A 25,553-nucleotide genomic window follows, 5' to 3' on the forward strand; every position below is an offset into this window, starting at 1 on the left:
TGCTGGAATAAAAGAGCGAAGCAATCCAAAGTCCTGAGGAAAAGAACGTATGAGTGGCAAACTAAAGAAGTGTGTTTAGCAAAGAATTATCAAAGAGTTCAGCTTTGTCCCCATTCAGTTTTGTTCCTGTCAGCTAGTGCCAGCCCACCCATTCAGCTGATTGAGGTGGTCAATTCAGATGGCAGACTGGCACAGTGCATCCACCCCCTGCCTCTGTCTGCTGACCTGTCTCCATCCACCTCTGCCATACTTTCTCCTGCTTCCTGAGTTCTAAAAGGAAGAGGGGAACAGAGCAGTAGAGGAAGTGTTGAGGAGAGGTGGGATACAACATCTCTGAGACTACCCATCACTGCCTTCTCCTCTATACTTCCTCTTCTGTTCCATTCTACTCTTCTTCTCAATCCAATCCTATCCACTTTCCTGAGAGTAAGGCCCATTGACTTTAATGGGACTTACTTCTGAGTAGATAGGCATAGGATTGAGCTCTAAGACACACAACTTTATCATCTCAGGCTGCAATCCTATCCACACTTACCTAGGAGTAAGCACAATTGACTATAATGGAACTTACTTCTGAGTAAACATGCATAGGATTGGGCTGTAAGTGATAGATTGTAGTGATGATCATAGCTGCCCACTATTACACACACATCACTTGCATCATAGGCAGCTTATGAAAGACACTTCAATTCTTGAATAGCAAATGGAACTATCTTAGGCCACATTCCAAACATGCCTTTTTAGCTTCCTCAACTTTTTTTTCCTACATGGCACTGCTATATATATTCTTTGAAAAGGATATGTTTTTTCATGGCTGGGTTCAGAGGCTGGGGCCCTGAACTCCAAAAAGAGGGCACACTGAGGTTTGAGAACAGCAGGCAGCACAGAGGGTTGGTGACACAGAGAAGTTAATAGGCCTTCTCACTATTGGGGCTTTTCTCCACTGTAAGCACCCGTGATACCACCTGAGGGTGCTAGTACTGTACTTTTGTTGCACCCATAAATGTGACTGCCAGTGGGTTTGACATGAGCCTCTTTCAATGAGACATCAGATTTCCATTTCCTTAGGAAAACTCTTTGGTGTTAGCCATGAGGCATTTGCTGCTGGAATAAAACAGATACCTGAAAAGCTACCATGAAAAAAATTATTTATTATTATCCTGCCTTTCCTCTCTAATCAGGAGGTGCCTAAGGCAGCTTAAATAAATAAAAGACAATATAAAAAACATACCTTTATCAGCTGATACAAAAACAGGACAAAAAGGATTTAAATACAAAACAAAAAATGAAACCACAGATGCAGCCCCAAAAGGTGGGCTTTCAGCTGCTGATGGAGTGTGTGCATGTGTGTGTGTGAGGGGGGACGGACGGACGGACGGGACCTGTCCTGATCTTCACAAGTAGGAAGTTTCACATGCAAGGTCCTCTCCTTTGTCACTGCTAGTCAAACTTCCACTGGTGGCAGAATGCAGAGGAGAGCCCCTTCAGAAGACCTCAAGGAAAGGACTATTTAATATAGGAGGAGGTTGTCTTTCAAGTATCCTGGCCCCAATTCATTTTAGGGCTTTAATGACCAGCACTTTGAATTATACCTGGAAAGAGCTTATGCTCCTCAGAGTCTATAGGATGAAACAGTTACAAGAGAAATGTGACTTCTGTAAATCAAATATTGCAGCCATTTTAGCTCTTGGAGAGAATTTTGCTAATATGCTACTGAACACATGTCAAACCAGACTCCAATGTACTGAATAGGTCATGAGCACACAATCTTCGCTGTCTGGTTTCAGATCACCAAAATTGCTGACCTTCATGAGCCCTATTTTTCATCAGTATGAAATCAATATGTTGTTTTCCTCTAGTGTTTATATTGATCAATGGAACAGGTCAATCAATCCATTGGTGATTATGTCTCCAGGTAGATCTTCCAATTATTACAACTCTTATCTTCTTTCAGATAATACCTTGTTTGTAACAGAGAGATTGTTACAGTGCTGTTAATAGTATTAGGATATGAGCAAAAATGATACAAGAGTACATATAATTGTTGGCTATGTTGGTGCTTATTCAGTGTTTTGTTTGTACTGTATGGGTGGTGATGCTGTTTTTGATGTATGAGAGTCCATTTTCTGCAATATAGCATGGTTCTGGTAATCCATTTTTGCCCAGTCCACAGGTATACGTATTTGGTCCCTGTTGCATATATGCAACATTGGGCAGAAATGGTTCAATTGAGATCTGTTGACTAAATTAATAAACCATACATACATATTCCACATTTTGCATGTGTAATGTTCCACCAGAGGAAAATGAAGTAAAACAATTTGAAAAGGATTCAGTGTGGTATCAGTATCTACCTTAAAAATATGTTTTAGGTATTTACTTTGATTATGCGTTGGCTGGATATAATAAAAGCAGACACTGACCAAAATATAAAGCAACTGAAAGAAGCTGTACAAGATTCAAAATCATGGAGAGCTGGCTTATGGAATCGCCAAGGGTTGGACATGACTGAATAGATAATTCAATTCAATTGTCGCTCAGTGGATTTTGGTTGTTTTGTTTTTCTTGCACTGGTCCTCTACTTTACTTTCACTTTTAAATTAGACTCATAATGTAAACATGGTTTATTGTATTTATTTTTGGAACACTTTGCTGTTGAGACATTTAGTTTTACAGAGGAAGTTCATACAGCAATTAACAGAGGGTGACCTTGACCAAATGCATATTTCTTCTAGTGACAGGACTATTGCACCCTGCACAATTGTTAAATGCATCCCAGTACTGGACATTTGCATCTGTGTTTTTTGTGTCCCTGACATTTGTGTCCCAATATATGTATATTTATATTAGATGTGCTTTCTATTTTTTTAATGCAAAGGTAGGGTTAGGGCAGGGATAAGAGGCTTAGGATATATAACATGGGGTTTGTTGCCCAGTTATAGTGGGATGCAAATAACCAGGTTACAAAAAAAGAAGAACTCCAGACACAAATGTTCAGGGACGCCAATGACCAGGACACATTTGACCAGGACACAATCATCCAGGATGCAAATACCCTAGTACAGGGGTCGGCAATCTTAAACACTCAAAGAGCCACTTGGACCCGTTTTCCGGAAAAAAGAAAACCTCAGGAGCCACAAAACCCTTTTGACATCTAAAATGAAGATAACACTGCATATATAGTTTGCGCTCCCCTCTTATAGGTCCCAGTTATATAATACACTCCCCTCTTGTAGGTCGCAGTTATATAATACATTCCCCTCTTGTAGGTCGCAGTTATATAATACACTCTCCTCTTATAGGTCCCACTAAAAATCAGGTCCAGACCCACAGTTGGAGAACTGTTTTAGATTGTGCACAGGTGAACTGCTTGTGAAGGATACTGTCAATCTTTACTGTCATTTACTTCTGTACTTCTGTAAATGCCTTTCCACACAATACTACCTCTGAACAAGACCACTTAGTACTACTTAACACTATTCACAAAGGTGCAACTGAACAAACAAGCTAAGAGTTCAAAACTGCATAAAAGGCATACTAACAATGATTACTTCCCAACCATGAAATATGCTTTGGTGCTACATATACAGTATGTTACACATACAGTATACAAACATATACAGAATACCATCTGGTGCAGGGGTCTCCAAACCCCTTTCAAGTTTCCAAGTGAAGGAAATGGGGCAGTGAGAGTGTGAGTGAGTGACGGGGGGATGCTGAGTGGGGAGCTTGAAGGCTGCAATCCTGTGCACACTTTCCTGGGAGTAAGCACAATGGGACTTACTTCTGAGGAGACATGCACAGGATTGTGCTGTAAGCTTGGGAGGAGGACAGAGCAGCTGCACTCAATTGCTTGCTTTAGCCTTGGCTCCGTGGGGTCAGGGCTGCTTGTGGGAAGGGGGGTCATCAGGGTGTTCAAACCCCTTCGTTTACATGCCCTCCCCTACATGGGAAGGCGGCTGGCGCTGCGGTGGCGGCGGCGGGGGGAGCTTGCCCTCTGTGGCGGTGCGGGCTTTTTGGGCAGGAGCTGCTCCGGCGCCCTCCTCTTCCTCCCGTCCACGCCGTCCCTCTCTGATCTGGCCTCACCTGTGTTGGGTGGACGCTCAGCACTTGAGGTGTGGGGCGGGCAGCTGGGCTACTTTTCAGCACAGCTGCATGTGCGGACGCGCCAGCAGTTCGCGCCCTCTCCTATGGGGCACAGCCGCAGGAGGCGTGGGAGCTTCGTGCATGCGCTTGGGCTGGTGAGCGGCGGCTGCCTTGCGGGAGGGGCAAGCCCCTCCCCCCAATGGGTTGGCCCCGCAGGGAGCCGCAGCAGGCGGCTGAAAGAGCCGCTTGCGGCTCCAAAGTGGCAGGTTGCCGACCCCAGCCCTAGTACTATTTCTTCTCATTATGCACAGAGAACTCAAAAATCTAGTCATGTATTAGATTTGACTATGTGTTAGGTGACTATTATTTTGAATCCTCTGCTAGGAAGCTCCAATCATGGGCAAGAATTGTTTGAGAGAGAGAGAGAGAGAGAGAGAGAGAGAGAGAGAGAGATGCAGCTACAAACATCTGTTTTGCTGGGATGGTGACAATGTCTTGCATTTCTTTTCTGCTGCAGTACTTTTCAATAGTCTCCTTCTCCCTTTAGCAACCTTTAAAATATTGATCATAAAATATTAAACGGATGTGAGTGTTTCATCCTTCTTTCCGCTCTAAAGATGAAACACTACCTGCCTTCACTTGCATGATCATTGCAAGAGTTGACTGGGTGTTAACATCTTGTTTAACAGTCCCTCTTGCCTTCCCAGAGGGAAATTTTGGGGAGCTTCAGAGCAGCTCAAACCACCATCAGCTATCCATGCACTTCATGTGCACTGTGCTACTGTCTTACCAGGTCCCACCCTGCTTCTGGACAAGAAATAAGAATTCCAAGCTTTCTGAAGCCTCTCTAAGAATCTCTCTTTAACTCTTACATTTTCCATCAAACAAAATCTTTGGGAGCCTTTTTTGCAAATTTTGAAGGATTTGTTTTTGAAAGTACCAAACTTCTGCAAACTTCTGGTGTTCAATAAGTACCCAGAAACCCCCATTGTCTTTGGTTTCATTTTGGCTGCAGTCTGATTAGCACTCAAGACCCAAATTTGGTATTATAAAGATTCTAGAGGGGCACCTGTGTTACTCTGATGCAAGAGAGGTAACAAAGGCTGCATTTAGATATAATCTGAAATCACCAATCACCAGTCTTGTCATTAAGCATCCTAAATCTTGGTCCACACAATGACTTTGTTGCCTGCTTTCTGTGGGGGATGCTTACCCTTATTGCTAGCAGCAGTGGGGCTTTTCTCTTTTTTTCAAAACATTTTTCCACCATGCCCCTGCAAGCAGGGGAACCTGCCAGCCCAATGTCCCCTCACAGATGCTTTCAGTGAGCATGCAAATATGCCCTCAAATATTTGAAGAGGTTATTCTCAGGGTGGGTTAACTTTTGAGTCCTGGAAGCTTTTACAAACTTTCTTAGTTTGGTAATGTAAGTTATATCATTATATATGAAAAAATATGCAATGTCCTGTCAACATCATGATTATATTTACGGCACTGTTATGAAAGTGTACTTCTCAGTAGCTGACTTTTGTTTATATGACAGTCAATAAAATAAACCACTAAGTGACAGGGCTTGTTTTGAACAGAGACTTGTTGGTCTTATTAGCTATTTATTACATTTTATTTTAGTTATTATGGTTATAACTTTTTCAGGAAGCCCAAAGCAACTGGCATGGGACTTCGAAGAAGTCTCCCATCCAGGTACTGACACAAGAGACCTGCTTGAGTCGTAGCATCATATGTCTGTCCACACAGTGAGGAAAAAGGAAGAGTCTAGCACAGGAACACACCATAGACTGCACCAGGACCATCCTGGCTGCATACTGCGATGGCACAACTTTGTCAGTGCTGGAGTTCAGAGTGTGAGATGACTTGTATTCCGTGGGAGAGTTGCACAACGCATGTGGCAAGTGAGAAATTTTGGGATAGTGGTAGTGAAATAGGGTAGAAGGTGGAGTTTCTCTCTCTCCCCCCCCCCCTTATTTAACATGCAAACCCTTAATAATTGGGTGGTAGCTTCATCTGCTGCTGGAGCACTGGGTCTGCCCAGGTCTCATTAGTGGGCAAGCCGTGAGCTTCTCATTCTTAAAAGCACTCCATCTAGTAACCCACCCTCAACTTTCTGCTACCATATCCTTAGCACTGCTGAGACAGGTGTGACCTAAACTGCTCCTTTTTTAGCTTCCTCAATATGCTGAAAGAAATAAAGGGGTAATTCCTGGCTGCTGCTGTCCAGGAAGATAAAGGAGCTCTGCACACCTATCCTTCAATGCGCTCAGGGTGAAGCAAGGCCAGGAAAGCCATAAGCCAGGGGTGCTCACACTTTTTTGGCTCGAGAGCTACTTTGAAACCCAGCAAGGCCCGGAGATCTACCAGAGTTTTTTTTTTACAATGTTCGCGCCATCATAACATATAACATTTATGTGTACAATGTATGTTGGTGTACCTTGAGCCCCACTGAGTAAGGACTTACTCCTGACTAGACATGCCTAGGATTAGGCTGTGAGGCTGCAATCCTAGCCACACTTACCTGGGAGTAAGCCCCAATGAGTACAATGGGCCTTACTCCCGGCGTTTCCTCCCAGAGGCACCTGAAAAGGGGGGGGTCGGCACTCCGTGATCTACTCATTTTGCCTTGCGATCTACCGGTAGATCGCGATCCACCTATTGAGCACCCCTGCCATAAGCCATTACGCCATGCTCATAAACACAAACACATTATAGTTTATCTGTTTAGCAGTTTAATAGGGAAAATGTTCAAATGTTTACAAGTTTAATGAACCAAATGTTAATGCTATGTTATGGGTGTTTATAGCTGAATTAGTTATTGGTTTATATAGGAAATCGGGAAAATGTTATATTCATATGCTCAGCATGCTTATATGTTCAGTACCAAAAAGCATTTTTCCTGGTCTCTGAAACTGCAAACAGAGACAGGCTGTAAATTAGTAAAGGAATGTTTCTTTGCAAACTGTCAAGGACATCAGATAAAGTGAACGCTTCATGGAAAAGGGAGTATAAGAAGCTGGAATTTCCATCTGTCAGGCTAATTGGTAGTATGATGAATGAACACTAAACTGAACAGATGAAAACACATAGGGAAAAAGGCTTTTTGGACTTTTAAAATATAATTCAAACAGGCTTTCCCTTTTAAACCAACATATGCACTGGGAAGAGCTATTAGAAAGTTTCATGTCAAAGGATCACAAAGCATCACAGAAGTGTCAAATAAATTACTAAGTTAGCATGCTTGCATGCCAATAGTTCTTTAATGCCTCAATAATTATAGAGATTGTTTTTTTAAAATGTAATCAATATATAAAGGCATAGTAATGAATTTTTAGCTATCAGAATAGTTAGACCAAAGCATGAAATACACAGAAAGGGGAAAACTATTAAAAAGGCTTAGAGCCACAAGTTTGAAAATCGTAATTCAGATGCAACCTTGGCAGAAGTAATCTGTCTCACAGACAGCTCACAGATATGGAATATGAGAGCTGTATCCCTGTAACCTTGAGGAGGCAGATTTCTAGCAAAGTTAATTAAGAGAGTCTAACAAGGAGACTCTAAGAAAAGTTACTCCTCACAAGATAAGAACTCTGTATATCTCTGTAGACTCAAAGTGACAGATTTAGATACTTTAATTGGAACTAGGGAGTAGCCAGGAAGCCGATATCTCTTGACACCAAGAAGCAGAACTAAAGGTTATACACAGGCTAGAAGCATTTTTAATGAGGAGATCTAAGCGGACAGTTTATCTTGTTTGGCAGATACAGACACCTACAAGCACCAGCTAGACAGGAATTTTCTAAGATAACAGAAATAACATCTATGGGAAAGTCCCTGGATTAAGCCAAAACATAATGAGAGCCTCTAAGCTGACACAGAGGGAAATGAGATTTGTTTTAAATAAGAAAAGAGTTCTAAAAGAGAATTCTTTTGTACAATAAGAGTTTAGTTTGTCTTGTATTAAATAAATGAAATTACACCACTATACAGATCACATAAAAGGAATTACACGTGGAATAGAGGGCAGACCAAAGAAATAAAGGTTAGCAGAAAGCCCACAGTGATTGATAAGACCAGACAGAAAGGAATGTTAGAAAGATAACACTGGGGGCTCTGCCAAGGCCAGAGATAAGAACAAGGACATACCAAAGGCCAGTAGTAAATGAGTAAACATTTCCATCTAGTGGTTGTTGGAAACAAAGTTTTCTATATGTCTCAAATGTACATTTTGCCTTTTTTGGAGTTTGTAACTTGAAGCCAACCAATCAAATGTTTGTAAAGTTATCTGTGGCCAACCCTGAGAAAGCCCCCATCTCTGATGTCACACACCAGCCAATGAGAAATGTAAGACTCCTCAAACAAAGGAGCCAGAATCAAATATAAGGGAGAGGCTCACACTGGAAAATTGCTCTCTCTGAGGGCTTTGGGAGCTCCCACATGGCTCTCATTGCTCTCTTAGCTTTGGACAGGAGTCCCTGAGAAGCCCATTGCTGGCAACAAAATAAAGCTTGCAGATGATCACCACTCTTGCTTACTGAGTTTGCTTTTGACTTTGCAACAAGGGCACAGAGGAAGGAGCATCCTGGGACAGCTGCTGCCTTGCTCATGCTCCAGCAAACAGGCTACCTCTCAGGCAAGTAATTTTCCACCTTTTTCATCTCATGGTACACTGACAAGGTGCTAAAATTGTCAAGGCACACCATCAGGTTTTTTTTAAGGACATATTTTATCATTTAAAAACTGAGTATTAAGTTTGTGTTCAAAGTTCAATACCTAAAATTTTAATCATTGGGTTGATGAGTGTTTCAGTTCTCTGTTATTCCTGATTTCCTTCTGTTCATCTTCTTCTGTGACAGTTAATTCTGCTGACTCACATGCACTTAACACAAATGGACCTAACACCCAGTTCTAGGAATCTACATCAAGTGATGGGAAATACTTGTCAATGTTTTTACTCAGCATTGACAAACTTGGTAGAATTAAACTGACAAGATTTTTGACCAGTCTCCCACTGTAACTAACTGCTTCCCAAAAAAACCACAAATGGGGTGAGCAATTGCTTCTTTCAGCCCCAAACCCATTTCTAAGACTTCTGCTGAGCTGAATGGAAGAAAAGGCTGCCTAGTGCCCCAGCCAGTTCAGTTGAAGTCTGAGCCTTGGCAGCTGCACCTATACCCTGCCCTCTTCCGGCAGAGATTTTCTCTGGGAGCCGAAGATGGCAGCATGCAGGAACAGCTCTTGTTTGTAGCCATGTTTTCATGCTTTGGGTAGTAGTGGAAGGTTGTTGCAATCCCCACTACTGCTTGGCACACAGACACAGATGCTTACAAATAACAGATATTTTGAATTTTGAAAACATTTAACATGAGCTTTTAAAGTTATAGATGATAAAAAGTACTATGTATTTGATTTTGCGCTTGTTGCTCATTTTTGGTCCAAGATCTCGAAGTGAGAGACAGGTTATTCACAAATACTAGATAAGGTGTACACCTCTGTTGGCAGTAACTGTGGACCCAGGGGATTCCATAGAGTTGCCTCCTGCAGTGTGTCAGGATTATTTTCATGCCAGTGTCACACCTCTGTTGGGGCAGCTGGTGATCCTGCGGCAGCAACCATGTGAAGCAGGTGACCCTCTATTATGGGTGCTTTTACAGTTTATCAATGCAACATGGGAATCTCACCAGGAGGAAGTGATTTTTCATCAGCTACCATATCACAGAGTAAATTAATTGGCCTTCAGTGGCACAACTGCATTCTTAATTATGTTACTTGGGAATCTAGATGTCTTGGCTCAGCTGCACAGCAGTGCACAGCCAACGCACATGAGACAATTGTTTCATGATTGGGTGCAGATTATGAAAACTGACTGAGCACTGGCCTTCTGCCAGCACTTGACAGCTTCAACTTTTTAAAGGAGGTAGAGACACAGCCCAAGAGCACTAATCCATGTTGTGCATGGTAGAGACGGCCAAAGCTGTCTCCACAAAAGGACCATCACTTCCTGTGAACATTTTTCCACAGGACTTTGTCATTCCTTGCTCTTTTAATTACAGCCTTGTTGTCAAGTTTGCTGTGACCTCTTTTGCCATTTCCCTGCTTTCCCTTTTGTGCTATTTTTATAAAAATAGGTCTTTATTCTTTTGCACTGGGGTTTGTTCTGGCATTTCCTTGAGATACAAAGTATTTTTTAAAATACATTTAAAAGGGACAGGATAGATAATGCTAGTCTATTATTGGACTGGCAATTGTATCCCATTGTGGAAGATAAGCAAACCAAATTGCAGAAGAGGTAGAATCTAGTCCAAACTTCAGCTGTGCTTAAAAAAATTTTTTTTTAAGAGGCTGATTCAGAATTTTGAACATTTGAGATTCAAAGCAAGAAGCATACTGGTGAGGAAGTAAGACACATAAAGGCTGCAATCCTGAACACACTTTAACAAAATGGGACTTACTTCTGAGTAAACATGTATAGGATTGTGCTGAAATACACTTAAGCCCCAGTGAATCACTGGCAACTCCTAAAAGGGTAAAATTAAGATATGCCACAAGGTACATTTGTGTGCCCTGCATCTCACCCATCACTCTCATTTTCCAGATAATACTTTTTAATGCAGTCTCAAAAAACATATTTTCCAGTAAAGTCAGAGTTCCATAATTTACTGAGCAGACACAGAGTACCAGAAAACATTCCCATCACTGCAACAGACTGTACTGATGCTAGGTTGTGCAACTTTTGCATAGGAACCCCTGATTTTCAGAAGAAATTCTTATTTATTGAGTGTTACTTCAGCCAAGCAAATATAAGCACAATGGACAACTTCCAGTTCCTGTGCCACATTCAGGACCAGTGGGAGCTTCCCTTTGGAGGAAAAGAGCAATCATGGGGGAACCAATCCCATGCAATGGAACTGCAGTGGGGCAAAGAGTTAAACCCCTCCCCCATGCTAGTTTCCCAACCTTTCCCCCACCATACCTGCTATTTCTTGAAATAAAAATTAAGCGCATTAGAGACAATGACATGTTTAGTCTAACTTGTAATTTGGTCTGTAGTCAATATACAGGACAAACCTATACTTGTTTACTCAAAATTAAGTCCAAATGTTTTCATTGGGGCTTACTGCCAGGTAAGTATGGATAAGATTGCAACCTTACACAATTAAAGTTGACCTTGCTGGATTTTAAAAAAACAGATGTTCCTTTTAAAGTTTATTTTTGCTTTAAGAGCTCCCTTTACACTGCGCTGGAATTCCTTTGGATTTCTTTCAGCCATGTTTTGAGATTTCCATTTTGATTAGATCAACAGTTCCCAAACTGTGGGCTGTGACCTCTGCTGGGTCCCAATTTTTAATACCCCAATTTTTGATGGGTCAAAAAACTGACAAGACACATTAGGCTATGTGTATCAAGGGCTAAACAAGTTGCTACTTGGGGGGGAAGTGCTGCTCCCCAGTCACCATTATAGCCACACCCCTTGGCATTCATAAATCAGGCAGCAGCCTTTGGGGCTGCAAGCTGGGTCCTGATAGAGTGTCATTTTAAAAAGTGGGACCTGGTGCTAAAAAGTTTGGGAAACACTGAATTAGATGAATCGGTAACCTTAAAGCATGTCTAAGAATTAAAAATGTGTTTTGCCTTATTAAAAGCAACTACCTTGGTGCTATTTTCTGCTATATAACCTTACCCTGCCTCCTGAAACTATAGACATGAACTGAAACCACTATTTCCTAATGGCAAATGCTTAATTTTATTAAAAGGGTCTTCATGAAGTGAAGGCTTTATGGGATCAGGAATATTACTGGACATGTATAAAAAAACGACAAAGCGTCAGTCTGGTTTAACATTTTTACCTTTGTAGAGATCACCCATAGAAATGTTCAATTGGATTGCTAAATCATATTGATTTTACATTCCCATGCAGTTCATTTTCATGCATATTCCTTCATGAGTGTTTTAATATAACATCAAAACTCTTCTTCATTGGGCTCTATATTTAGATATAGCTGTGTGTAATGCAGCCTGAAACAATGGTTGCACACACCCACAGTGTAGGGCACCTATAGCCTCAGAATAGAAACTATACCTTTGGACCACTTAAATTTTAGTACTTTTGTCCTTTGAAAATTGCCCCTCCTCCCAATCAAGCATCTTAGGCAGAAATACCCTTATCTTTGTCATTCTAAGCCATTCACCCTCAGAATATTTTTTTTTCTTTTCTCTTGGACTACAGTAGCCCCAAAACATAGTAAAGGCAGCTCTTGATTTATGGGAGGATTATGTTCTCAAAAATGGGCTCATATACTGAAAACACATAAATGAAATTACTTTCTCCAAAGGAACCAATGTAATTAGTATGGGATAGGGAAAGATCCTATAGTATTCACACTGATGGCTGGGGCTTATGGAAGGAGGATACTAGGAGTGGGACAGTGTGGCAAATGACAACTGCCATTGTCAATGAGATAATACATTGACATACATAAGATCTCACATTCTTATGGAGTAGGAGAAGAATGGTGTCTTTTGCATGGCTGTCAGTTTTTTCCCCTAGCAAGATCTCTTGGTGACACTGCATAGCTGAGTGCAGCTCAGCGCATAGCATAGTTTCTGCTCACTTTTGAGCTATGTTTGTTGACTGGATCATCTTCATTTAAAATAGCCAAAGCACTCTCAATTCAATTGAATGCTTCTGTCAAGTGATTAGCTGAGAGTTTGATTGACATTAACCTCCTCTTTCCTCTCTGCTTTGTCATATTCCTTCCCCTTCTCAAGCAAATCTCTTCTTTGTGAGAGTCAAATAACTCCTGCACATCTTCTAACTCCACTTCAAGACCTACTTTCTCAGCCAAGCTCACAATGTTGTCTCTGGACGTGGATAGGTCACTTTCTTCTAAAGCAGGGAGGGGGCTCCAAATATTTCAGACAAAGGGTCACATCAAATATGGTGTAAAGGGCTGGAAAAAAATAAATTTCAAATATGATATTTAAATAAATACACTGGAGATGGAACTTGGATGAATGACTAAATAAACAGGCTCAAATTTCCAGGATTTCTCCAAGCACCACCACAGAAATAAAGGACACACTCAAATGGACCCCCATTCCCCCACAGCTTACTTAAATACATAGGGGTAAATACCTCAGTAACAGCACATCACAGGAAACACATGGAGCATATTCTGGGGGATGGGGAGGCCTTCAGAGGGCACAGAAAGTTACTTCTGGTTTTTCGAGAAAACCAAGAAGTAATGTTTTTAGGCCATTGGAAGGCATTCTGAGGGCTAGGGAGGCTGTGTGCAGGATGCAATCGGAGCACAGCTCCAGTTGTGTTCAGTTAAGTGGGACAGAGGCTCGCAGGGGACCAAAGGCTGTCCGTGGGTTGCATCTGGCCCCTGGGCCAGGGTTTGGAAACCCCTGTTCTAAAGTCATATACTAGATACAGAGGAATAAGATTTTAAAGCACAGATTCTCACCTTCACAATAAGCCGGTTTCAGTACAGAAACAAGACAGTTGCAGAAAATATGATGAGTAACCCACCCCTTCCTGTTTGCAAAGAAATGAACCTGTAAAAGATTTTTCGCATATCCTTTGAGAGCTCGGGGTTCCAGAGTGATACACAAGCACCAGTTACAATTTGCAGTCTCCTTTGGCATTACCCCCAAACAGAAAAGTGTAGCAATCCTTTGAGGCCTTGAAGCTGGGTGCTGTTTTCGCCTCCAGAGAAATGTTTGTTCATGTTGGCATTCTCTTCCAGAAAAGAGCCATTTCGTCCACATTGAACTTTCCCTTGTTTGCTACAACAAAACTTGTTTGTTGTAAACCTCTAATCTCCGCAGAACACTAGTATCCCTCTGCTGTGCGTCTCCAGTTTCCCCTCATTCCTCCTCCTAGGAATCTCCAATCCTACCTCACTCTACCTTCCATCCTTAATCCTTTCTTTTATCCCCCTCCTCTCTCAGAATGCTCTGCAATGGTCTCTCTCCCTCTCATGTTCCTCAGGAACAGTATTTGGTAGATCAAACACCATTTCATAAACAACAGAGAAAAAAGTTGGATGGAGGAAAATAATTATGGTTGTATAGGACTGATGGAAGAGGAAATAATTCTGAATTATATGGCTTTGCTAAGAGGCTGGATGGGATAAGCTCAGGTATACTAGTATTTTCAGTATACTATAAGTAACTATGGAAAATTCTTCAAGTACCCCACAGCATTTTCCAGAAGCTGTAAGGCCCAGTTTATACATCAGAATCCAGCAAGAAATTGCTTTTATAGTCAGTAACTTTTCAGATCACTTTTGGTTTTTAAACATAAAATTAGCAAGTCTCTGCATACCAATTAGAAACACAGCAGATAATAGTCCTATGGAGACTTTGGGCCCAATCCTATCCAATTTTCTAATGCTGATGCAGCCATGTCAATGGGGGGGGGGGTGCACTGCTTCCTGTGGTGGGGAGGCAGTCATTGAGGCTTCCTCAATGTAAGGGACTGTTTGTTCCGTTATCTTGGGGCTGCATTGTGGTTGCACCAGTGTTGGAAAGTTGGATAGGATTGGGCCCTTTATCATCTGCATGATTAACAACATGTGTTTGGGGCAGGGGCTGAGATTGCACTGCTAAGCCCTACCTGTGTGTCAGTGTGCTCCTCAAGCCCCGATCCTCACAAGTATAGCATTTGACTGCAGTGAGAGATCAAGTGGGACTGCAATCCTATGCACTCCTATGCAATCCTATGTGGGGAGGGCAGGTCTTCAGGAACACATCAAATCAGTGGTTTGGTTTACTGATCACAGAGGTGATAATGGGTCCAATCTTATCCAACTTTCCAGCACTGGTGCAGCTATGCCAATGGGGCATGCACTGCATTCTGCAGTGGGGGGAAGCAGTCCTGGAGACCTCCACAAGGTCATTACCATTTGTTCCCTTACCTTGAGGTTGCATTGTGACTGCATCAGCACTGGAAAGTTGGATAGGATTGGGCCCAATGTCTGCAAAGGGTTAAAGTAGGCAATCTTTTTTACAATTACAGACCCCTAGTGGCGGGCTTACCCCCTTTCCCCAGACTGTAGAAATCATCAATACTACCAGACTTACTAGGTACTAGTATGACTTCAAAGGATGTCAATAGTTTGGTTTAACTTTACACATAAGATAGCTAGAAACAGAACGCTTCAATCAGGAATGATAATGGCAATAGTTAATCTAACAACTTTTTTAAATTGTTCACAGTACAAGTCACATACCCCTATCATTTAGTTCCCAAGGGGTATGGATAACCCCAGTTAAGAATCCCTGGGTTAAAGCTTTCCCCATCACTAGATTTCTTGTGGAAGGGAGCAACTGCTGATCTTTTGCTTGTTCCACAATTACTAAATTCATAAGAATTATGTCAGGGTGGATTAAAAACTTAATCAAGGGGGGAAGTGCATTCAATTTCAGTTGGCAAATGTTGGCAAGTATAAGACATAAATAAGAACAAATATTAAAAATTATATGGAATAGCTAATAAAATACTTTAAGCTACATTTGAGAAAGGTTTAAATATCAGTGGTATAGTACTGTATTGTAAGGAGGAGTATCTTTAATGAATGGCACAATTTGGAAAATGTTCTGTAACAATTAGCATTTGTTTTGTTTTATCTTGCAAGCAGCTTGAAGATTAACAGATTTAGAGCCAAATCCTATCCAACTTTCCAGCGCTGATGTAGCTGTGCCAGTGGGGTGCATGCTGGATGCTGTGGTATGGGGACAGTCATTGGGTCCTTAAGGCTGCAACCCGTCACACTTTCCTGGGAGTAAGTCCTATTGAACTCAATGGGATTTACTTCTGAGTAGACCTGCATAGGATTGGGCAAGCACACACTGGCGCTTGAGCTCTCTCTCTATACATACACAAACACACACACACACTCCAGAGTAAGTCCCAGTGTGTGTTCTGGGGAGCTTAGAGCCCAATCCTATGCATGCCTACTCAGAAGTCAGTCCCATTACGGTCAATGGGGATTACTCCCAGGAAAGCGTGGATAGGATTGCAGTCATATTCTCAGGAGGTGCACCCAAAATTGCAGAGTGCAGGGAAACAGGGGTAGGATTGCTCTACTATTGTGGCATTATCATGAACCTCTTATGGTGCAAACCTAAGCAGGTTTTACCCAGAAGTAAACCCCAATGGGACTCCAATCCCCCCTGGTAAATACGGTCAAGGCTGCAGCTGGTGCCACAAGGCTCTCCTGCTCTTTCTTCCCCCCTTCCCTCTGTTTGTGTGTGTTGCTGCCTGAGGCTTACCTTCCTAGCCAATCCACACTTACTTGGGAGTAAGCCCCCACTGACTATAATGGAACTTACTTCTGAGTAGGCATGCATAGGATTGGGCTCTGAGGCTGCCTTCCTTACGTTTACTTGGGAGTAAGCCCCATTAATTATAATGGCGCTTACTTCTGAGTAGGCACGCACAGAATTAGGCTCTGAGACTGCCTTCCCTACACTTACTTGGGAGTAAGCCCCATTGATTATAATGGGGCTTACTTCTGAGTAGGCACACATAGGATTGGGCTCTGAGGCTGCCATCCTATCCACACTTTCCTGGGAGTGAGCCCCACTGCCTGGAATGGGGCTTTCTTCTGAGCAGACCTGCACAGGCTGGGCTCCGAGGCGCCCACGGGTCCCCCTGAGGCGAAGCGAGCCGAGGCCGCCCCCCTCCCTGACGCCCACGGCTCTCCCGCTCGACCTACCTCAGCCTCGCCTCCCGCGAGCCGGACAGCGGGTTCAAGCAGCAGGCGGCCCCGCCTCGTCTGTGATCTCAGCAGGGAGAGGAGAGGAGGAGGAGGGCACCTCCCCCAGCCGGGCAAGGCGAGCGCGGCCCAGCCCAGCCCGCCCGCGGCCTGCTGGCGTCTCCTCCCCCCGCCTTCTGCGCTCCTCACAGGCACTTCCTGCGCGGGGCCGGGAGGGCCCAGTCGGGCGGAGCGGGGCTGCCGCCGCCGCCGCAGCCGCAGCAGCGAGTGCAGGTACGGGAGGGGCGCGCTGCGGCGGGTGCGGGGCCCGGGAGCCGCCTCCTGAGGCTGGGTGGGGGGCGAGGAGCCAGCGAGGGCCCCCCGGAAGGAGAGGCGGCGGCTGGCGGCGGCTCCTCGAGCTGCGCTGGCTGGCGGGAGGGAGGCTCCGAGCGGGACGCGCTCCTCTCCCCTCCGCTGGCGGCGGCCGGCCGGCCCCGGGGCCGAGAGGGGACTAGGCGGCGGCCGCCGCCGCTGTGGCTGCTCCTCACATTGCTGGAGGGTGAAGTCATCGCCGTGGCCATTGTCTCCCCTCAGTTCCCCGCCCGGGCCGCCAGAGGGGGAGCCCGGCCAGGCGCTGCGCTGCGCTCGCTGGGGCCCGTCCCGCCGCGCTCCGTCCTCGGCTCTCGAAGCAGCGGGTAAGGCTGCAGTCCCGGGAGTGAGCCCCGTTCGCGGGGAGGAGACAGGTCCTAGCCACACTTTCCTGGGAGTAAGCCCCGTTGACTCCCATGGGAGCTACTTCTGAGGAGACCTGCCTAGCATTGGACTCTAAGGCTGCACTCCTAGGCACACTTTCCTGCGAGTAAGCCCGGTTGACTAGAATGGGACTCACTTCTGAGGAGACATGCATAGGATGGGGCTCTGAGGCTGCAGCCCTACCCACACTTTCCTGGCAGTAAGCCCCATTGACTATAATGAGACTGACTTCTGAGGAGACACGCATAGGATGGGGCTCTGAGGCTACAATCCTATCCACACTTCCTGGGAGTAAGCCCCATAATGGAACTGACTTCTGAGCAGACATGCCTAGGATTGGGGTCTAAATCCCCCCAAGCCATCCTGAAAGAGATATTGATGCCCCCTATCCCTGCCACACCTAACCTCTTCCCGCCCCGCCCCCCAACAAAAAGGCTCAAAATATGTACACTCTCCTTTTCTGCCCCAAATAAGTTTTCTGGGGGAAGGACTTTTAATGTCTTCTCTCTCCAGACTCTCCTTCCACTCAAGCAGCTCCATAGAAGCCTGTAAAATAAGATGACATCTGAAAAATAGAAAAAAAAGGGGGGGGGAGTAAGTATAGCAGTAACTTTCGTTTTTGTTTTTGGAACTGTGGGCTTCCTGTAAAATAACAGGACACTGGGTGTGTGTGTTTCCAAGAAGGAAGTCTCTCGTCCCAAGGGTGGGGTGGTGACTACCCAATCCATTGCAAAACTTCCTGGGGGGAAGAGATTGTAGCAAACTTCCCCCCCCAGAAAGTCTGCAGTAGACTATTGTCTTCCGCTTTTCCTCAAAATACAACTTAAGGAGAAGCATCTTAATTAATTCTCTCTGTGTGTGTTCTTGACTGCCTTTTGGGGAGGTTGCAATAAGTATATGTAGCCTTAAATACAATGCAGTGCCTCTTCACTAGCTGATTTTCAAAGAGTAGGTAGAAATATTTCAATATTTCCTTTTGATTAACTAATTCTCAGTGGAGGAGTATTGTACTGATTTATTATTATTATTATTATTATTATTATTATTATTATTATTATTATTATTATTTAAAGACAACTTCTGTGCAACCAATCCTATGGGGGGGGCCTGTAGCATTTTATGAGGCTGTTGCCCTGGAACTGTTGTGAGTCTGATTAGGTATCTAATGAAGACAATTAAGCAGAGTAGTGTAGGTGTAAAAGGAGAAGCAAGAGACTTCCTGCAGGCATCAGAAATGTTTTTAAAATGCTTAGATCTTACAAGAGCTGTTTCTGATTAGATTAATTGCACAGAAGATCATCGTGATGTAATGTGGAATTTTCCCATTAGTAGGTTGTCAGCAAGCAGTTTCTTGTCTGTCCTAATGAGAAGTTAATGTGCTGGTTTTTTGTATAGAGCCCAAAAGAGGCTGCCTTCAGTGACCATGCTGGATGCTGCTGCTGTCAAAGTAAGGATATAGAGTTGGGAGTGAGAAAATGGTATAACTTCTGCCACAATTTACCTTTACTTCCAGTTGGTGGACAGTTTGTGGCAGTTCTTGTTGCTTCTTGTGTTATGTTGATGTAGTTACCAGGGAGTGTATTGTGAAAAGGTCAAGTAGTGGTTGTTGAGTGGATAGTGGAATTGTAGGACTGAGGGCCCAATCCTATCCAACTTTCCAGCACCAGTGCAACTGCAGTGCAGCCCTGAGATAAGGGAACAAATGTTCCCTTACCTTGAGAAGGCCTCTGTAACTGCCCTTCTACCACAGGATGCAGCTTCCACCCCACTGGCATGGTTGCACCAGTGCTGGAAAATTGGATTGTATTGGGCTGTGAATGTAACAATCATTTGAATGTTTTCCCTTGTTTGTTTGTATCAGTATTTACAATATCATATGTAGACTTTTTGAAATGTACAGGTTGAAAGTCTAATGTTTAGGTTCTGTGCTTTTACTGCTGGCTTTATTCAATTACTAAATATCAAGCACAATATTTAGTGATTATAATGACAAATAACAAAATGTTTTCTTGTAAATCTGTCTGGCCTAACTTAGGCATTTGTTAGAACTTCAAAACTATACTTATGAAATTGATTAAAAGCAATAAATGATCCCAGGCCTTGGGCATTTGTGTATGTATTTGACATATAAAAACTGTTATAACCTAGTTTCCAAAAAGAAAATGTGTATAATGAAGGAAGCTGCAATTCTTGAAATTAAGAATATTCAATTATTTTGTTCCTTGGGTATGTCAGCAGTTCTATAAGGAAATGTTAGATTAGAAAAGTCTTGATGTGGTATAAAGCTTTTCTTTAAATGTTTCTGTATATGAAAAGGTGTTTACTAGTATTCAGTGATCCAGTATCTAGCTGACACCTATGTGATTTGATAAGTAATTTGGGGCTGTATCCCATTCAACTTTTCAGATGTAGGTGTGCCAATGGGGTTGGTGCTGCATTCTTGCTGTGGGGAGATAGTCATGGAGACCTCCTCAAGGTGCAGGAATGTTTGTTCCCTTACCTTGGGGCTACACTGAGAGCGCATTAGCACTGGAAAGTTGGATAGGATTGGGCCCTTGGTCATTAATTCAAAAACAATTTTGTGTACTTTGCAGTATTGGGAAATAAAATTTTTCTGTATTGGGAATCTTTGTATTCTTAACCTTGTGTTAAAAGGAGGTCCTGATTTTCATTTTCTTAGTAGTAGGATTTTCAGATGAAGTAGAAGGGGATTGGTAGATGGAGAGTTACAGCCTCACTGCTCTGAGTGGCCTTTACTACATTTAAAAGTATAATTGTGTAAAATTGTAAATGGCTGTGTTCGCCCATTAGAAGAAATCCAAAATAAAATTATGCTTCATTTAGGATGACCAACCAGAGTTCTGTAGGCCTCTAAAGCTTTTGTATACTTCTATTCTCATTTAATTTTGATACTATTAGCCCAATCCTATGCATGTCTACTCAGAAGTTCCATTTTAGTTAGTGGGGCTTACTCCCATGTAAGTGTGGATCGGATTGCAGCCTAAATATGGGAATGACTAATTGTGTGAGACACAAGAACAACACAGTGAGAAGTTGAGACTAAGTCTGCCAGTCCATTCTATTTTTTTAACTGAGTGGCAACTCATTTGCTTAAATATTCTTTCTGCAGCTTGAAAGTTTACATTATAATTACTGTACCACTGCATTCTCTCCTTCTCCCTCCCCTACAAATTATAAAATTGAGTGTCTATTTTGGTTTGGCTTACTCTTGAATGTAAGTGACTGACAGCTCAATCCTTACCAACTTTCTAGCGCCCATGCAGCCCTGAGGTAAGGGAACAAATGTTCCCCTGCCTTGAGGAGGCCTCTGTGACTGCCTCCCCACCACAGAATGCAGTGTGCACCCCTTTGGCACAGCTGCATAGGCTTTGAAAGTTTATTAGGATTGGGCTATCAAACTAGCATAGGTATATGCTGAATTCGTCTTTCCTGTGAGTGGTTGCCCCTAAATCATTTGACCTTGAGTTGGCAGCATTGGGCATTTCCAACTCAGTGAGGTTGGAATGAAATTCTTGGGTAAGCGGTTCTTGCATGACTTTCTGTGACTTGAGTTGATGGACATTAGCGTTGTGGTGGAAAAAGTGAATTTGTATAACCATACTTCTACAACTAAAATAGCAAAATGTTCATAAAATTAAAACATTCGATTTTGAAATGATGTGGCTGCTGGAATAAGAGTGAGTCAATGGTTTGTGCAGTTTGTGTTACCTAGTTCTGGGTACAAGTTTTTTTTTAATTTGCAGAATGTGTTGTATTGGATACTTGCTTACTGCTAACAATGCAGGGAGGGAGCAGTGCAAACAGTTTTTTCTGTCTGTGGGCCCAATCCTATCCAACTTTCCAGCATTGGTGTAGCTGCAATGCAGTCCTGAAGTAAGGGAACATATGTTCCCATACCTTGAGGAGGCCTCTGTGACTGCCTCTCCACCACAAGGTGTAGTGTACCCCCCATTGGCATGGCTGCACTGGCGCTGGAAAATTGGATAGGATTGGTGCCTGATCTGCCTGACAAGTATGCTTGGCCTTTGGAGCTTTGAATGATTCTGTCTTTTCTCTCTCTTTTATGTATTTTATGGCAAGGTCAGCCAGAATTGTGTAGAATTCTGAGTTGGCTGTTCTAGGGCCCAATCCTATTCAACTTTCCAGTGCTGATGCAACCATGATAATGGAGTGTGTGCTGCATCCTATAGTTGGAGTGCAGTCATGGAGGTCTCCTCAAGGTAAGGGAATGTTTGTCCCCTTGAGGCTGCATTGTGGCTGCATCAGTGCTAGGAAGTTGGCAGGACTGGGCCCCTAGTGTCTTGCAGGAAATTGCTAATCTTGCAGAAATTTAGGATTAGATTAAAAAGAAGCTAAATGCATTCTCGAAAGACAGCCCAGTGTGTGCTGGTTCCATGGGTATGCAGACTTGTAAATTTAGGTTTGTGACCTTGTTTTGTTGTTGGGAAGTCAGCAAGTATAAAACACAGAAAGCAGACATGTTAATGAATGCATGAAGTTTTAAATCTTCTGGTTCTCTTAAAAAATAATCCAAACCGTTAGTGTTTAGAAGGCTATTTCTATTGTTCTTTCTTATATTGTCATGATCATAGTGGACCTAATACTGTGCTTTCTTTTCCCTGTGATTGCAGCTACAAGTTTTCACTTTCACATTTACTGACAAAAAGTTGTAACTGATGTAACTCCAGCAGATGACTGCATTACGGGATTAAGTATGAGAGACAGTGGTATCTTTCTGAATGCATACACTCGAGTGGCACATGGAGGTTGACTTCTTGCAAGAAGGTAAATTGAATTGCATTGTAGTAGCCTTGAGGCAGTTTTTCCTTGAATTAATGCACCTTTTATTATCCATATTAAAAATATAGGAGCTGTTTTAATAAATGCCAAACTTCTTGACAAGTGTGATTCTTTTAAAGTCACTACTTATTTGAATTTTTTAAATTTTCTTCAGTTTGTCCTTTTCCACGTTGTTTCTTTTGCTTTTTTTACTAATTTTTTTCTAACTGCCTACAAAAAATTTCTGATGTTTTATATACTTCACTTTTTGCAGTGTTAATACAAAAAATATAACTGCATAAGTTGCATGAGAATTTTGAAGATGTTATACCAGTTCAGGACAGTCATTGCTAAAGGAAAGATTGCATCACATTGCCAAAATGTCTCCCCTTATGGAGCAAACAAATGACAAAATTAAAGAGTAGCTAAATTGTGATTGGATATTGAAATCTTGAATATACTTGTGCATGTGCTCTTCTATCTTCTTTCAGTATTTAAATAAATATCATAATTGAACATTGGACTCATCTAGTCCCAAAAGAGATTCATCAGGCCACCCTAACTTCACCTGTCCTTCCAGTCCTAAAAGCACACTCAGGGATCTACTTAGGGGAAACGGGTGACTTTGATGATCCTCCTACCCCAGCTCTTTAAATGAAAGGAAGTTAACAGAAATTATGGCAGAGGTAACATTATAGCTTTCTTGCCATCTTGTTTGCATTCTGTTTGAATAGAAAAAGAAAATTGTGGACTTGAGTGGTTGCTGGAAAACTACACAAGCATTCTCTTTAAATAAAATGGAATTAAATGTAAATAAATTAAATGGAAACAATAAATGGCACTTGCATGATTGCTCAGCAGCCACAGTGATACTATTTTCCACTTTCCTTTCTATTCGTGGTTACCTCTCTCTCAGTCAACATAAGTTGACTAGAAGCTGTGTTGCAATGTCAGCTGTTTTTGACGGTCTGCCCGCCCCCACCCCCTGCAAATAATTTAAACCAGTGGCAAGAATATCCTGCCTAGGTTGGCTGGTAGCCTTCCACTGATTATTTTCTGTCTGTGGCTGTCAGTTGCCAATTCCTTCCCTATCACTACTTCTGTACACATAATTTGTTTTTTTTTAAGCGAAACTACAGGTGATGCCTCTTTATCCGCAGGCATAGGGGAGCTGTTCCTGGACTTCCAGAGGCCATTTCAAGACCTGTAAAGACTGCGTGGCCTCTACGAGCCTCAGAAGGGCCTTCAGAGGTGACCAGCTCTGGTCACGTCCAAAGGCTTCAGATTGGGCCAAATCTGAAACCACATTTCCAGAAAAAGATTTTCCAGATCCACCTGATAAACCAGATCCGCAGATAAAAATTCCACGGTTAGCGAGGCTCAACCTGTAGTTTCAATCAGATGTTTCGGGAAGTCCCATCAACTTTTCAAAGACAATTGTGTTCCCTTCTGTAATAGAAATTTTTTGTTTTGGCCATCACCTGAATGCTAGGTAGAAGACTTTCTCATATTTTAATGTTTTAGCAAAAACACTTTCTACTTTGGAATACATTTAATACGAATAGGGAATATCCTGAGAGTGCAAAATACATGGGATGACATCCACAGTTAACTCTTCCTGCAGAGCAGTGGTTGCCTAACATTTCAGTCTCTAGAGCCCTTAATGCTTCTAAATGGAATCTTGGGGAGCTGTGCTGGCCCATGTGCAGTCTTGGGGAGCCCCATAGCACTGGTGTATGTGTGGAGTGGCACAATCCTGAGCTGATGGCAGCTACTTATGGTGTACTCGAGGAGCCCCTGGAGGGGGTCTTGGAGAACCCGAGGCCTCTTTGAGGAACATTTTGAGAATTGCTGCTCTAGAACAAGGGAAGCTATGGGCATCACTCTGGTATTATACAGGTATTAGTGGCAGTTTTGTCCTCTTCCCTCTTCCCCCCATTATGCAGTCTATGGCAGTCAGTTAGCAAAACATTTGTATCCTTGCAGTGTTTTTTAGATCAATGTAGTAAAATTCTTGTTTAAAAGTCACATTTCTCAGTAAAGAGACCAAAATAATTGTTGGCCATAGATGAAAAAGGGCTGCCCCTAAAAATATTAATGGATGGGAGAAGGAATGTTTATTTTCACTGGAAAGGCTCGTGCATACATGACCATTCTCGAAAAACCCAGTTCTGATATGTTTTTGTATGTGGGTCATTCCAAAAGTTTTCTCTTGTCAATACATACTGGAACTTGTTATGGTAGCTAGCCACAGCACAGGAACTTCAAAATATTTGCACATCAGAGTGACTTTCTAAAAAGGAAGTTGAAATATATTCAGTTTCTGTCAGCTTTAGTTCTCTTTTGATTGGTGTTTTTTGCTGGAAATAAATGTAAATTATTTTTTAAATGGGCACATACTTTAACAAGAACCGTTCAGTTGTTGTACACATCTGCTTTTTTTGTATAGCGTTCTTCCTTTAGAGAAAATGTATTGCCCTGAAGAGATCCTCAGCAAAAAGATCAGAGAATATCTCTTAGGAGTTATAAACTGGAAAACAGTTCAGCTGGTCATATCTACCTTTCCTGTACATTTCCCTGGTGAAAATTCCTGAATGGCTGTTTGTTTATACAAATAGTACAGGAACAATCCTACTTAATTCCCAATGGCTTATAACAGGAGTAACACAACTGTAGCTTACTGTAGGGTGGGAGGGGAAACTGTCAGTCATTATTATGGCCACCTTGCTATTACCCCTCTGGATATTTGGGCTTATTGGAAAAGTAGGCTTGCTTTTAAAATTGGAGTGCTCTTATTCATCTCTTCTAATACTTCTGTGCATTTTTGAGGATAAACTAGTCTGTGCCCTGGAGGCTGCTGCAGAGAGAAAAAGGCTTTTCTGCTTTTCTGATATCATTGCACACTAAAAGCTGCTTATCTTAGCAGAGGAACCTTGATGGCAACTTTTGAGGTTGATAGAGCTGTATCAGTTGAGATAAATTGCTACCCTTATAATCTCATACTACTAGAACTCGTCTCATTAATTTTAAACTAGAAGACTATGAAATATTCAGTGTTTTATTTGTGTCCTTGTATCAGATATTTTGTATGAAGAATTGTCAAACACAGACAGGTTATATTTTGGATCAGGATCATATTTCTGTTTAGAATGTGAAGAACTGTATTAGCTTCTTTCTACTTGAAAAAGTAATACTTTT

General features: G+C 42.5%; 2 protein-coding genes across 3 annotated transcripts in view; one reads left to right on the forward strand and one right to left on the reverse strand.

Moving 5' to 3' along the window:
• LOC136648277 (collagen alpha-1(I) chain-like) overlaps positions 1–21,175 on the reverse strand; it is a 54,235-nt gene extending 33,060 nt beyond the window's left edge. The window contains exons 1-2 of the mRNA XM_066624392.1: positions 21,036–21,175; positions 16,824–17,562 (exon numbers count right to left, since the gene is read on the reverse strand). Of these exons, the coding sequence (XP_066480489.1) occupies positions 16,824–17,562; positions 21,036–21,175 (879 nt within the window). The remainder of the gene's footprint in view (positions 1–16,823; positions 17,563–21,035) is intronic.
• Positions 16,916–25,553, forward strand: part of RNF19A (ring finger protein 19A, RBR E3 ubiquitin protein ligase) — a 63,478-nt gene continuing 54,840 nt past the window's right edge. Inside the window, exons 1-2 of one of the 2 annotated variants that reach the window (XM_066623904.1) lie at positions 16,916–17,096; positions 22,208–22,361. The gene's annotated coding sequence lies outside the window, so the exon portion shown is untranslated. Of the gene's footprint in view, positions 17,097–17,409; positions 17,498–22,207; positions 22,362–25,553 lie in introns of those variants that run through there. The other variant, XM_066623905.1, reaches the window with a different exon arrangement.

Source organism: Tiliqua scincoides, chromosome 4 (genome assembly GCF_035046505.1).
Source record: "Tiliqua scincoides isolate rTilSci1 chromosome 4, rTilSci1.hap2, whole genome shotgun sequence".
In the NCBI taxonomy this organism is placed as follows: Eukaryota; Metazoa; Chordata; class Lepidosauria; order Squamata; family Scincidae; genus Tiliqua; species Tiliqua scincoides.